Raw genomic sequence first — 15,946 nt, 5'->3', positions numbered from 1 at the left:
TATAATATGCTGTTGGTAAACTTGTCTAAGTTCATTCCTCTCTCTCTCCTATTATTGATCTACGATTGTAGAATGAAACTCCGACAAAAAGAATCGAGATTATTTTAATGGGAAGAAGAGTTTAATATCAAAATCATTACCAAGAAGACGATGAATAGAATGTTTTAAAACACCCCCATTATCATGGATGTTCTTGAAAATGAGAGAGTTCATGCATCATGATATGTTTCAGGATCGTCTGCCGACATGTTGGTACATGTTTGGAAACTGAACTCATGTGCACGGGCTATATTTTAGAAATGACCACTCTCAAGTTCACTTCAATATTAAAAAAAAAAAAAGCACATGATCTCACCAGAACTGAGAAAATTACTAATATAATATTAATAAAAGACATGACAATGATTGCAAAATTGCCTGGTTTAATGTGATTCTGTTAAGAGACATAATCCAAGAATTAAGAGCTCTAATCTGAAAGACATCATCATCAAGGATCATTAATTTGTTGGTAATAATCAACAGGCATATATAGTTTCCTCTGGTTAAAGGCTTTCAATGCTGCAAATGCTACTTAATTTTAGGTTTAAGACTGTTTAGATTACAGTTAATTAAGCAGTTTGATGCAGAGAGAAGGGTAGGTCAGTTTGGTAATTGGTGGGGACATAAACAAAGGGTGAATACTTGGAAGTAACCTACCGGGCTAGGTGGTTCTGGCACGTTGGTGCATCCTTTCCTTACCTGTCCGGATCAATGTTAGGCTTTTTGCCGACCCAACTTCCATGCTGTCACTAACTTCCTCTCTTCCACAAGACACTAGTCAATTTCTTTTTCACTCATTCCCATATATATATAAATACATTCCCAGTTTGAAGCAGAAACTCCATTCGCTTTTAAGTCCCATCTCTCTAGCTTTTGTTGATATTTTATTAGGTTTAACATTGTTAATTTGTACTCTCTCTTTTTTTTTAATTTTCCGAATCCAATATCAAAATGGAGCTTCAACTTGGTCTTGCTCTCCCAACTCCAAACATGGTAAAGGGGTTCGACTTGAACAACCATGGACTTGATCAGCTCAAAGAAATGGGGGGTTTGGAAGCTTGGAACAAGGCTGCTGGTTGTTTCGCTGACAAAGATTGTGTTAAAAGTAAACGCAGTTTCGAGCAGGCTTTTGGAAACTTTACAGAAGAGTGTAGAACAAAGCCTTTGCTTCTTTGGAGTGGTCAGCCAAACGAGGAAGAAGATCACAAGGATCAAAAGAAAGCAACTTTTTCAACAACGGATGAGTAAGTATCTCTTTTAATTGAGTCCCACCGCCCAAAAAGACATGAACTATATCAATAGTAAATTAATTAAGTTTGGGTGTTGGATTGTACTAGGAACGACGCAGAGGAAGATGATCAAGTTGTGGGGTGGCCACCCATTAAAACATGGAGGAAGAAAATATTCCAGCAGCAGCAGCAGCAGCCCCGAGTTGGAAGGGCTGAGAACAACAGGGTTGCAGAGAATGAAAATGGTAGATCCATTTATATTAAGGTGAAGATGGAAGGAGTAGCAATAACAAGAAAGATTGATATAAAGCTTTATCAGTCTTATCAATCACTTACCAACTCCTTGATCACCATGTTTGCCAAAGGTAAAGTCATTGATTATATACATAAATTCCTCAAAAGATAAAAGAATACCAAAAATCTCAATATTCAGCTTGCTTTTTTCTTTTTCCCGTCATGAACAGACAAAAAATGTGATGAAGATGATTATATTCTCACCTACCAGGACAAAGAAGGAGATTGGCTGATTGCAGGCGATATTCCATGGCAGTAAGAATATTTTTCCTTCCTTTTCTTGGTCCCTTACTCTAGTTTTCTTATTACAAGCAACCTTTGCGAATAATAGAAATCATGGAAGGAGTACAAGAGAAAAAAACATAAATTTATCCGGCATTTATAAACATTTGCAATCCTTTTACATTATCTTCTCATAAAAAAGAACTTTAATCAACTTAACATATTGGACCGAATTTTAAATACATACGCAAGTTAAGGAGTGTCTAAATTTGGATGAATTAATGTTGGTTTTGCAGAAATTTTGTTAGGAGTGTGCAGCGAATGGAGATAGTGAGGAACTGGGGTTGAACATTGGAGTTTGATGGGATTTGCAGTCTACTTTTATAAGCAAAATTTACTAGTTTATACCAACTTTAGTACTTTGAATATCAATTGTTCCTTCCAATAAGTACGTAGTTTGTAAAAAAAAAGAAAAAAACATGTAAAATGAGTGAAGTGCGAAAGCATATATATATATCACTATAATAGTCTAAGCTAGCCAAGGCAGAACAAAGATGATTGAAGCATAATAATTAATTCCAATTAGCTTTCTTTTATTTGATGTATTAACAAAGATTGTATCCTCACTTTGTTTGTTCAAAAGGGTACCACAAGAATCTTTATTTGAGTGCTTTTTTTTTCTTTTCTCCTTTGTCTTTTGGGTTCTTTTTAAAAGAGGAGGAATTTACTTTAGTCCTGCACATTTCAAGAGTGGAATGCTTATAGAATCAAATGCTTGAGTTCGGGCACACTTTTTATGCTAAAATTGAATAATTTTAAACCCTTAGTAAATGATAATTTTTTTTTTGAAAGTAAATTGGGTAAAGTGAAATTAGAAAAATAAGTGGGTTGGGTTTGAGGTAAATCCGTCCTGTTCTGATATTTTTACAAAAATACTCCTAATATATATTAAGTTTTTACTTTCAATAAATAAATATATTAGGTTTTAAGTCCAAACTCAATAAAGCTAATCCTATTTGCTTAAAAATAAAATAATTAAATTAAATTTGTGCCAGGGGCGGAGTCGGGTCATCTATTAAATTTTGAGTTTGGGTTTGGGGTAGATTTTTTTTCTTAAGAGTCGGGATCGAGACGGGCAAAAACTCGCCCTACCCTACCCCATTGCCATCCCTAATTGTCTTTTTAAAAATATTAATAAAGAAATTTCTGATTGAGCAAACTACATTTAAGATTATTAAACTATTAGTAAATTTATATTTTGGTCACTCAACTTCAAAAAATTACAAAATGGCCAATGAATTATTCAAAAGCTTTCATTTAAGTCACTAGACTGTTAAAATTATTAGTGTATGACCTTCTTTGTTCATATCGCTTGCACCAATCGAAAACTCTCTTTCCATTCTCTTCTATAGTTTAGTTTTTTTTCTTCATAAAATAATTTTGTATGTTACGAATCTACGAGTTAAAATTCAAATAGATTTCTTCTACAATCTTCAATACTGATCACCAGATCGACTTGGATCTACATTATGTTCTACTTGTTGATGGGTAATAATCTATCGTATTGATTGTCAAATCGTCACTTGGACCTCGTTAAATGGGCTTAAAAAACCTAAAATAAAAAATTTTGAATAGTCAGTAGCTTAAATGAAAAGCTTCGAATAGTTTTATGCTCATTTTGTAACTTATTAAAATTGAATGATCAAAACATAAACTTACTAATAATTTAATGACTTTAGATGTAGTTTGGTATAAAATAAAGGGCAAATTACAAAAAAAAAGCCCTATTTTTTTAAAATTTACCGAAATGGGTTTGGTATTTTATTATTTACCGGAATGGGCCATTTTCCCCGAAATCCCGTCCACGTCAGCGCGATGTCAGGGGACGTGTCAGAACATCGCGTCCACGTCAGCGCGCTTTGATTACGTGGACACAAATCGCGCCTACGAGGACGCGATTTGCTGACGTGGCATGAACAGTTTATATTTTTTATCTTGGAAAACTTTGGAAGGCCATAACTTTTGGCTCGGTTTGCCGCAGTTTTCGTTGAAAAAGATCATTTTTTGCCCCTAAATTTCGATTTTTTCGGTTTAGAATTGAATTTTGAAACATTCAAATCATTATTTTCCTTATTTATTTGAAGTAAACACCGGATTTTTTTTACAGAATTGTTGTATTATTTTTTTTGATTTGACACGTGTATGGAATAGGTCCGATAAATCGTTATAACGTAAGTAATATAATTAAGATAATAACAGTATTTCTATAACATATCAATTAATTAGTTTAGCTTAGTTGGTAAAGATGCTTGCTATTTTTCCTTAGTACCTTGGTTCAAATCTTGTTGGTAACAATTTTGAATCTTTTTTGTACTTGTTGCTATTGATGTAATATTGAAGAGTTAATTGATTAAAAAAATAAATAGTACAAAAAGATTCAAATTTTATTTTTTCAAAATACAAAAAAGCCCTATATTTTTAAAAATTATCGAAATGGGCCCGGTATTTTATTTTTTTGACCTTTGGGTACAGTTCACGCGCGGGCCGAAATCGCGTCCACGTCAGCATCTCACGCTGACGTGGACGTGATTTCCTGACGCGTACCCTGACATCGCGCTGACGTGGACGGGATTTCGGGGAAAATGGCCTATTCCGGTAAATAATAAAATACCGGCCTATTTCGGTAATTTAAAAAAAAAAAGGCTTTTATTGGTAAATTGCCCTAAAATAAATATCCTAATTACTTTTATATTATTTGAGTAAAAAAAATAAAATCAAAATAAGACTTCTGGGTTGAGCTTCGTGTTTTATATTTGGGCCTCTCCTTTTGTCTTGTCTTTCACTTTAACAATGGTGGTCCTTTTAATTCCTTTTGCTTTTAAGGGATTTAAAGTTTTAAACCAGAAGCTTCCATAAAAATCTAAAGGAAGCTTTTTATATTTTCACTTCTTTAATTTATATACATTCTTTTTGCCTTTTCTCTAGGCCTGCTGGTACACGAGTTTTTGCTACTAACTACAAAGAGGATTCTGTTGCTTAGTAAAATAACAATAATATAAAATATTTATTTAAATCGCAAGATCGAACCAGAATAATATATGGGTATGTATATATATAAAAAATGAAAAATAGAAAATAAAATTAGATTGAAATATTATACTGGTAGTTGAGGCCTATTTTTGACAGTCTCCTTAAGACATATTCGGCCGACTGTCTCCCAGGATAGAAGAACAAGATGAGTACAGCATTAACACGGCTGCAATAATCAACGAACAATAGTCTTGCCTTCGTATATCACTGGAAAACAGTTTGGAAAATATGTAGGGAAAAAATAAATCTCTCGAAATTTTGGAGCCAAAATATGCCCGTGAATTAAGGAGTCATTTAAACCTAAATTAAAGGCATCAACTCCATATCGATAAGATTACATAACGGGTTAAAATATTCACAATGATGAAAGACACAAACATTTTACGTCACCTAATGGGTTTTGATTTACACCACCCTAACACACAGGAGAAAGTATTAATCTAGCCATTTAATAGTTATTAAGTTGGTTCACATATATAAACATATTCCACACTTGATATTTAATCAATGTGGGACTAAGTTTTCCATTTTCCTTAACTTAATTTACAAGTAGTTTACTTTAAGCATCAATTTATTATTCACCACTTAACCGTTTTGAGCTTATGATATACCATTATAAAGATCTCATGAAATAGAATATAAAACCATAATTTTATTATTCAAATCTCCACATTTACTAATCGAGAGTATGCCTTAAAGCTTCTTAAGGCTTCGAAAATATAATTTTTTTCCAACAGATTCCTTGCGTAAATAGTGTAAATGATGATCCATATTCTGATTATCATAAAGTGATAGAAAATTATATTCTAGGTCTGCAATGAATGTCAGATAATTTAATATTTAAAAATATAAATATGTTAAGAAATAAAAGTATAATTTTTGTTGAAAAATTTTCAAACATTTAATTTTTTAAATGTGTTTAATAATCATATTATTTTATTTTTAATATAATTTTTTTATTTTTAAATAAATATTAAAATTATTACATTTAACTTTTATTTAAAATTATTTAAAATAATATAAAATATTATATTAATAAAATTTAAAGCATGAAATATAAATTAGTATTGATACACAAAACAATTTTATAATATAAATTTAAAATTTATAAAATTTTAACTTTTCAATTTTTTTAACTTATCAAATAATACTTTAGACCGATGTATATATATATACACGAGTCTATTCGCATCGCGATTTGATTTCATTACTTCCTTATCATATACCTTTTTTTGTTGAATTCTATTAAATTCAATATTGATCTAATATTAAAAATTCTGATTTTTTTTTTATAATTATTTAATAAATTTATGATTAAGGTTAGTGATTAATTTTTTAAAAATGCTAACTTTAATATTTAAAATTATTTTTTTAAAATATAATATATCCCATTATTGCATTCAAAAAATAAAATTTAAAATAATTTATTAATATATAAATTATAATTGAATTTAAATGAAGCGTTTGAATCATCAAAGTACTGGGCCGGGCAAACTAGTTGTTTTCACGAACAATTCGACTTGGAGAAAAAGAAAGGATTGAGTTTGGTCATAAATATAACTCCCCTTGGACGCCCAACAACAAAAGTTAGATTACTACTCTTTTGGTATCACCCATAATTTCTTTTTATATTTTTAAAAAATCAATATAAATTCTTTCACTAAAAAGTATATGCACCAAACAGTGCATGTTAGATGCACTTAAATCTATATTGTCATTTTCATTGGAACAATGGTTTTTATAAAGAAAATTGTTGGTATTCCAACAAAAAAAAGAGAAAAAAAGAAAAGGAAAAGATGGTTGGTTCCACCAATTATTTAATAAAGTAGTAAAGTGTGGATGGAACATCTTTAAATTGATTAAATTTGGAACACATTTTAGAAAACCAAAATAGAATGAACGTAGTGATAAGTTTCTATAAAATTCAAATCCCTTACAGAGTTCAGAACCAAAATAAAGAAATGGAATTCCCATATACACCCATTCGGATCCCGACTTGACACACTACCCAAAGAGCAACAGTTTCTTTAAAAGGAAAAATGTCGGTATCACCGTAAACCGTACGCGTAGACAGTATTTGCAAATTGCATATGTTAAATAATTTCCCGCACAACCATCTAAAAATCGAAACCCAATCTCTCGTTGCAGTTTTCTCTCCAAGTTCAACCACACACAAGATACGAGACGAGACATGATGCCGAGATAGCGGCCAGATCTCTTCCATTACTTCCATCTCAACGGTCTTCATCTCTCCACCGCTTCTTCTTACAATAAGAAGAATCCATCGCCGATTTTCTGGTGCTTCTTCGCTGAACGAAGTCAACTGCTTCGTCGCCGTTTTGACTGACCGGCTTTCTTCTTCTCCTTACGCCGCAGATCTAGGAGGTATTTTATGTAAAACAACGTCTTTTTTTCCTCGTTTATAGTTAGACTTCATTAACGGTTTAATTAATCTTTATTAGAGTTTGTTAATTAATTTTGTTTAGATTTTTTTTTTAACTTTTGGAGTTGAAAAGCTGAAAATATAACTAAACTTACCGCTAGATCAGTTTGAGGGAGGTGATTTTGGTTGAAATCAAACGGTAAAGATGTCGTCGAGCACGATTCGGAAAGCGATCGGGGCCGTTAAGGACCAAACGAGCATTGGAATAGCCAAGGTAGCGAGCAACATGGCGCCGGACCTCGAGGTGGCGGTCGTGAAGGCGACGAGCCACGACGACGATCCAGCTGACGAGAAATACATACGAGAAATCCTGAATTTGACCTCGTACTCACGCGGATACGTTCACGCGTGCGTGTCGGCTGTGTCGAAACGGCTAGGGAAGACACGTGACTGGATCGTGGCACTCAAAGCACTGGTGCTTGTTCACAGGCTGATGAATGATGGAGATCCGGTGTTTCAAGAAGAGATCTTGTATGCTACAAGGAAAGGTACGAGGTTGTTGAATATGTCGGATTTTAGAGATGAGGCTCACTCGAGTTCTTGGGATCATTCTGCTTTTGTAAGAACCTATGCTATGTATTTAGATCAAAGACTTGAATTGATGCTTTTCGATAGGAAAAGAGGCAGTGGCAGTGGTTCTGGGGGAAGTAGTCATGGAAATGGTGATGATAGATACAGTGTGAGAGACAATTTCCGGTCACCGCCACCAAGGCAGAATGAGTATGATTATGGCGATTTCAGAGGTGATAATAATGGGTATGGGAATTACGGGATGACCAGGAGAACGAGGTCTTTTGGTGACATGAGTGAGGCGGTTGGGAGAGATGGGAGAGAAGAGAAGAAGGCAGTGACCCCATTGAGGGAAATGAAGCCTGAGAGGATTTTTGGGAAGATGGGTCACTTGCAGAGGTTGTTGGATCGGTTCTTGTCTTGTAGGCCTACAGGGTTGGCTAAGAATGGTAGGATGATCTTGATTGCTTTGTATCCTGTTGTGAAAGAAAGTTTTCAGTTATATGCAGATATTTGTGAGGTTTTGGCTGTGTTGCTTGATAGATTTTTTGATATGGAGTACCCAGATTGTGTTAAGGCATTTGATGCATATGCGAGTGCAGCGAAGCAGATTGATGAGTTGATTGCATTTTATAATTGGTGTAAGGATATCGGTGTGGCTAGGTCATCGGAGTATCCTGAGGTGCAGAGGATTACAGATAAGTTGTTGGAGACATTGGAGGAATTTGTGAGGGATAGAGCTAAGAAGCCAACGAGTCCAGAGAGAAAGGAGCTTCCTCCTCCACCTAAAGAGGAAGAGCCTGAACCAAATATGAATGAAGTAAAGGCGCTACCTGCACCTGAGAATTATGCTCCACCACCGCCACCATCAGAGCCGGAGCCTGTTAAACCTCCAGAACCCCAGGAGGATTTAGTGAATTTGAGGGATGATGTTGTCACAGCCGATGATCAGGGAAACAAATTTGCTTTGGCTTTGTTTAATGGTCCTGCAGCAAATAATGGTAATGGATCATGGGAAGCTTTCCCATCAAATGGGCAGCCCGAATTGACATCTGCTTGGCAAACCCCAGCTGCTGAACCAGGGAAGGCAGATTGGGAATTGGCTTTGGTTGAGTCAGCAAGTAATTTGTCGAGGCAAAAAGCAGCTTTGGGTGGTGGGCTTGATCCATTATTGTTGAATGGCATGTATGATCAGGGAATGGTAAGGCAGCATGTCAGCACTGGTCAGTTAAGTGGGGGGAGTGCCAGTAGTGTGGCGTTGCCAGGGCCAGGGAAGACACCGGTTTTAGCTCTTCCTGCACCAGATGGAACAGTTCAGAATGTCAATCAAGACCCATTTGCTGCGTCATTGAGCATTCCACCTCCTTCATATGTGCAAATGGCTGACATGGAAAAGAAGCAACATTTACTTGTCCAGGAACAGCAGGTATGGCAGCAATATTCGAAGGATGGAATGCAAGGTCAATCTAGTTTGGCCAAGATTAACAACCCTGGATATTATGGACCTGGACCGATGCCAGTGATGCCTTATGGAATGCCACCTGTTAATGGAATGGGGCCACCGCCCGGGTATTACTACACACCTTACTGATTTTCTTACAATGACTGTTCTTTGCCTACTTTGGTATTATCTTTTCTAGTTTTCTTTCTCTGCTTTTCTTTTGAAATGATATGATGTTCCTCAAGTTGTGCAAAAAAATCAGAAGAAAAGAGAGAGGAGACTTGGGTTCAAATACTTATTGTGGGATTTTTGATGCGGGGAGATTCAAGGTCCGATTACAATGTCTCTTTTTGCTTTGTAATATTAGAATATTATTGACATTCATATCTTTAATGTTTTTCTCTTCTCAAGACATTTGAAATAACTTGATATTAATTGAATTTAAAACTTGTTCAACTTTGTTGGGCTTGATTAACCAAAATGTTTTCCTCTCCCTCACTGTTTGTAGATTATGATGTCTACTTTTAACATTTCTTCCTGGTTAGGTCTGCCATTGGTTTCAGTTTAGTTGGTGAATTGACCCAAAAGAGAGAGAGAGAGGTTTGGGTTTATTGCAATGTTAATGCACGCATCTGTTTATGGCCCTCTCTGTTGATCCGAAAGATCTGTGTTTTGTGATGCGTTATACCAATATTTAAGCTTCTAAACCAGAATACCTGATTTGTTGATCTTGGAAGCTATTTTGGATCACTGCTCGTATTTGTGGGCTTTACATTCTTGTCTATACTACTCCTCAGCTTTGATGTTTCATCTAATTTCATTTACATTTACATGACAAGCTATGCTGGTAGAATATGTTTGTCTTAGATTAACACTTGACTGATGATATAGTTGACCATATTAATCGCTTTTAGTTCAATACTTTGTAATTTAGATGTTCTGTTTAAATAAGTAATATTTAAAATTAAGCTGCCCGGAAATCCTATTGACATGTGATGAGAATCCGGTAATTGATTGTAGAAATCAAGCCTTGCAAATTGTCACCATGGCAATAATTGTGAGAGAGAAAATGAAAAGGACCTGAAATCCCCAATGATATATTAAAATGTACATTAGAATTCTGGGTTTTCTCCTCCTGGTAGTTAAAAGGCTGTTGTAGTTGTAGTTGTAATTTATAATATAGATAGGACTTTGTTCTACCTGGAACATTCCCTTTCACTGCAACTGCTTAGTTGTGCTGGCTTTGGAGCTGAGGAAATCTTGGAGAAGGGGAGGCATTAAATGCATATACACAGTTTTTAACTTTTAAGCCCCCATTGACTTGTAAAATTCTCCTGTGTTTGAGCCTGGTTATCATCGAGGGGAATCAAAATTTGACACTTACATGGTGGTCCACGCAGAATTTAGGCATCATCGTTGACCATTGTGTCCTAGGTGCTCCATGGGACCATGGTTAACGTGAGCTTATAAACAAAAAATCAAGTGAATAAAGCAGCAATCAAACATCCACCAAGCTAATGGAGTTGAAATCAAAGCAGTGGGTGAAGTCAAGAATCATGATGTTAATAGCATTGGAAAAGAACTATGTTGTCTTTGTTTGGGACGGTCGGTAGAAAAGGACGAGCCAGGATACCAAGTCCACATATTCTCCCTAACCCCCCCCCCCCATTAAAGAGCATGACCCGCATTTTCCACTATCTTTAGAATAGAGCCAGGCAAAATCACCATTTCATTGGCATCTTATAACTTACCTTGTCTTAATCAGACACGTAGAAATCAGCTCTTGTTGTGTGTGGGTCTTTTGGGACTAAAGGACAGATGATTTTTCCCACTTAATGGCACCCAATAAGCCTAGCATCTTTCACCATCTTGGAAGATCAGTCACAAACAGAAACTTTCAGCGAACTCTTACCTTAATTCCGTTTCCTAATTTATTGAATCAAATGGATATTTTTGCCAAAAAAGAACAAAAAAAATAACGCAATGCAATGGGATTTCAACCGGAGAAGCAGCAGAGTGAATTTCCATATTGTTTTACCTTTTCGTACTTTTAACAGCCAGGCCCAAGAACTTTGATACTAATGGGTTCAACTTCGGAAAACATAAAACTCGACAGAAAGTGGAAAAATATGTTTTGTTTTTTTGTTTTTTTTGCCTAGAGACGAAGACATGGCAAGAAGATTTTTAGCTTCTTGAATGAATAAAGTGATTGTGACGATGTTGGTTGATTGGGTAAAGCTTACGATTTGTAAATCTGACATAAGCAAAGAGATGCGAAATTTGCATATCTAATATAAATATTATCTCCTGAAACATGCGACACGTTGATCCTGAAATATGATGGGTTTCATTTCACACACTTGAAAAGCTTTATGGATGGTAATAGTAATCCATTGTAAAGGAAAGGGAACAAAAGGGGATGATGGAGTGGGTCGAGCCGACAAGTGCTGGTGGCAGTAACTGCTACTACAAAAGTACAAAGCTAAAAATAGAAGGTGCCTTTACCTTCAGCAACAGAGACATTTATCAGCTATTTTAAAGTAAACATCAATCTCCTCATCCTTTTATACAGTGTGGGTTCCTTTACCACTTTCCTATACTTGTTTTTACATCTTCACAGAAAAAGAAAACATGCACATAATTGAATATATGAGTTTTTTACAAAATTATTATAAAAAAATAAAAAAACCAAAATATTATAACTTTTTTTATTTATCAAAATATTATAAATTTTTTTATTTATCAAAATATACCCAAAAAAAACAGAAAAAAAACTGACAATAGCCTGATCAGGCCAATCCATTGGCGGCACCAATGGTGCCAATATACTAAAATATAACTTTCTGTAGTTTTAAGGACTTGAAAATTTTACCATTTTGAATGCAACACCCCTTACCCGTATCCAACACCGGAATAGGGTACGAGGCATTACCAAAACACATACACTTGTAAACGTATTTAACCGAGTTATAAAATTTCATCAAAATTAAAACTTTCAAAATAATTAACATGTTTCTATAACTTTTCACAATATATCCTCAAAATATTATAATCATAATAATTAGGGCCCGCGAGACCCGATACATACTCATGCAATTTAATGCTTCATTTCCATTTCATTCAATTCGCAATTTCTCATGCTCATAATTTAAATCATATCACTAGCAATTTCCATTTAATTCACGTGCAATTCAATGACATCAAATTCAAAACTAATACGTATTTACCATTTAACTCAATGTTTATTGATTATAACATTCAATAACACATTTATGAAATTCTCAATTTAGCAATGAAAATATCACTTTAGTTTGAATAACAACATCGTCCTGATATAAATACACTACCACTTATCCATTTACTTTAATTCTTTTGGGCCCATTTGTCACTTACCATCCTTAATCAAATTAGGGAACGGTCACGGAAAATTGAGTACTTCACTTTCACTTTGCCATAGTATAACTATGGTCTTACGTATAATCACTTATCACTTGTCCCTGATCAGATAAGTGTAGCCACCTATCACTTTGTTTCTTGATCAGATAAGTGTAGCCACTTATCACTTTGTTACTTGATCAGAAGCACTCAAATCCGGCGTTCCGCTCAATTTGATCATTTATTCATATATCAGGCTTACCAACATGTGTTAATTCATAAACCATTCATGGTATTATTTCATGCCAAATCATATACTGAATATACCATACACACATACTATGAAACTTTATTTTCACACATGCCATGACCAATAATGCACAAATATAAGTATAATTCATATTTCATCTTTTATCAATTAAAATCAAGTATATGACCAATTATACACAAATCATTCATATATTTCCCAATTTTCCTCCTCCTCCTCTCCATTCCACATCCTTAATGTGTATAACACACTTAAACAACATTAACCATAATTTCAATATTCACTAACATGTATATTCAAAGCTGTTTATCCGAGTCAGAGTCACTAAATTATTTTTATCCGGAGCTACAGAGCTCCAAATTAAGATCCGTTAATTTTCCCTGAAACTAGACTCACATATCTTCATACCATAAAATTTTCATAATTTTTGGTTCAGCCAAATAGTACAGTTTATTCTTTAAATTTTCCCCTGTTTCGCTGTCTGACAGTTCCGACCACTCTTCACTAAAAATTAATTATCTCATTGTACAGAATTCGGATGATGTTTTAGCTTGTTTCTTCTAAAAATAGACTCATTAAGGGTTCTAACCATATAAACTATAACTCATAATCATTTTTGTACAATTTTTAATGATTTTCCAAAGTCAGAACAGGGGAACCCGAATTCATTCTGACCTTGTCTCACAAAATCTATTATATCTCATGATTTACAATTCCATTGCTCACATCATTTCTTTTATAAGAAACTAGACTCAATAAGCTTTAGTTTCATATTTTATTAATCCTCTAATTCAATCTCTACAATTTTTGGTGATTTTTCAAAGTTACACTACTGCTGCTGTCCAAAACTGCTTTAGTGCAAAATGTTGATTTCCATTTTGCCCCAAATTTCACACTTTATACAATTCGGTCCTTTCTCAATTAACCCCTCAATTAATCTAATTTTCTCAATTAGTACTTTACTAGACATTATAAGTTGTTACACAACTATTGAAATTCAGAATTTCCACATATAACTCTATCTTCAAACTCTTTTACTATTAGGTCCCAAACATTCACTTTCTATTCAATTCTTTCAATAAAATCAGCATATGAACAATTTAAAGCTCTAATTTCATGCTAAATCATCATATACTTCCAGCACATATTCATATCAACTTTCAACTTCTTTCATAAAATCAAAAACTAATGGATTTAACAAGTGGGCCTAGTTGTAAAAGTCATAAAAATACAAAAAGTTTAAGAAATAGTCAAGAATTGAACTTACTTGTAATAAAAATATGAAGAACCAGCTTGAAGAAGCCCTTCCATGGTGTTTTAGCTGATGAGAATTCAGAAAAATGAAGAGAAATCTAGATAATTCCACTTGGGTCCTAACTTTATTAAGCAAATTTTGCAATTTTCCAATTTTGCCCTTAATTCTCCTTACTTTCTTGCTGATTTCATGCCTCTGCCGTCCAGCCCAAATAGACCTTGGGTCTATTTGCCTTTAAAGCCCTCTTCCTTTTATCATTTAAGCTATTTAATCATTTCCCAAAATTTTGCATTTGTTACAATTTAGTCCTTTTTGTTCAATTAATTATCGGAACTTTAAAATTTCTTAACGAAACTTTAATACTAACTTTTTAACACTCCATGAATATTTATAAAAATATTTATGGCTCAGTTTAAAATCCCCGAGGTCTTGATACCTCATTTCGATTCTAATTATTTTAATATTTATTTCTAGTGCACTATTCACTATTTCAAAAATTTTCCTAACTTCATATTTAACTTATACTTACTAAATTAATAATATTTTCTACCCATTTGTCGAATTTAGTGATCTCGAATCACCGTTCCGACACCTCTGAAAATTCAAGTCATTACATTTTTTTTTTCGTCGGATTTGTGGTCCCGAAACCACTGTTCCGACTAAGCCTAAAATCGGGCTATTACATTGAATTTTGAAAGTGAATTGCTGTTGTTGTGCGCACTAAAATTGAAATGTGGCTAATTACCTTCTAAGCCCTCCTTATTTATTATTTTCTTTTTATTCCCCTTCAACTCACTTTTTTATTTAATAAACAAGCCCTCAACCTATTTTTGTAATTAAATAAGCTCTTAATCTATGATTTTTACTCATAAAAGCCATTTATTTTATTATTAAAGTAAATATATTTTACCTAAAGTAAAGCTATTTAAAAAGTATAAACTAATTCGCATTTTATGTATTATTTTGGTAATTTGATGAGAATAGTTTATTTAAAAAATTTACTAAATTTGATGAGAATAGTTTATAATTATAATTTATTTTTTCTATTTGGGTTATATTTATGGGTGATCAGTTTTATTATTACTTCTAGTTTTTCAATAAGGCATGCCTGATATTTTTATTAATTTTTTTAATTAAATCTAATATTAGTTAAGTGATAATTAAGATACTTAGAATTCTAATTAAGTAATAATTCTATTTTAATTTAATAAACTATTCTCATTTAATAAATCTATTTTAATTTAATAAACTATTCTCATTTAATAACTCTATTTTAATTTAAAAAAATTAAATTAAAAGTTTAATTTAATTTTTTTAAATTAAAATAGAGTTACTAAATGAGAGAATTCTAATTAAGTAATAACTCTATTTTAATTTAATAAACTATTCTCATTTAATAACTCTATTTTAATTTAATAAATTATTCTCATTTAATAACTCTTTTTTAATTTAAAAAATTAAGTAAATAGTTTACTTAATTTTTTTAAATTAAAATAGAGTTATTAATTGAGAGAATTATAATTAAGTAATAACTCTATTTAAGAGCTTATTTAACTACAAAAATAGGTTGAGGGCTTGTTTATTAAATAAAAAAGTGAGTTGAAGGGAATAAAAAGAAAATAATAAATAAGGAGGGCTTAGAAGACAATTACCCACATTTCAATTTTAGTGCGCACAGCAGCAATTTACTTTCAAAATTTAAAATGGTAAATTTTCATATCAGGTCCTTAAAACTGCAAAAAGTTACATTTTAGTCCTTTAACACCATTGGTGCCGCCAA

The 15,946-nt window shown here is 33.2% G+C and overlaps 2 protein-coding genes across 6 annotated transcripts; both read left to right on the top strand.

Moving 5' to 3' along the window:
• The first annotated feature begins 861 nt into the window (after positions 1–861).
• LOC107906873 (auxin-responsive protein IAA29) lies at positions 862–2,451 on the top strand. 2 transcript variants are annotated; one of them, XM_016834003.2, is made up of 4 exons: positions 862–1,283; positions 1,377–1,633; positions 1,733–1,817; positions 2,081–2,451. In XM_016834003.2, the coding sequence occupies exons 1-4, from the start codon at positions 991–993 to the stop codon at positions 2,130–2,132; spliced, it is 687 nt and encodes a 228-aa protein (XP_016689492.2). In that variant the 5' UTR covers positions 862–990; the 3' UTR covers positions 2,133–2,451. The 2 variants fall into 2 exon arrangements, with proteins under 2 accessions (XP_016689492.2, XP_040949158.1); XM_041093224.1 differs by having other exon boundaries at positions 869–1,283; positions 1,774–1,817.
• A 4,308-nt stretch (positions 2,452–6,759) lies between these two features.
• Positions 6,760–9,724, top strand: LOC107906874 (putative clathrin assembly protein At2g25430). Of its 4 annotated transcripts, XM_041093222.1 has the most exons (3): positions 6,773–6,915; positions 7,023–7,259; positions 7,424–9,724. In XM_041093222.1, exon 3 carries the CDS (start codon positions 7,463–7,465, stop codon positions 9,416–9,418), a length of 1,956 nt encoding a protein of 651 aa, XP_040949156.1. In that variant the 5' UTR covers positions 6,773–6,915; positions 7,023–7,259; positions 7,424–7,462; the 3' UTR covers positions 9,419–9,724. The 4 variants fall into 4 exon arrangements, with proteins under 4 accessions (XP_016689494.2, XP_040949157.1, XP_016689495.2 ...); XM_016834005.2 differs by having other exon boundaries at positions 6,760–7,259; positions 7,419–9,724; XM_041093223.1 differs by having other exon boundaries at positions 6,760–7,259; positions 7,361–9,724.
• The last annotated feature ends 6,222 nt before the right edge of the window (positions 9,725–15,946 follow it).

The sequence above is a fragment of the Gossypium hirsutum genome, chromosome D05 (genome assembly GCF_007990345.1).
Source record: "Gossypium hirsutum isolate 1008001.06 chromosome D05, Gossypium_hirsutum_v2.1, whole genome shotgun sequence".
Classification (NCBI taxonomy): Eukaryota; Viridiplantae; Streptophyta; class Magnoliopsida; order Malvales; family Malvaceae; genus Gossypium; species Gossypium hirsutum.
The sequence above is the reverse complement of the archived record's forward strand: the minus strand, read 5'-3'. Positions and strand labels throughout refer to the sequence as shown.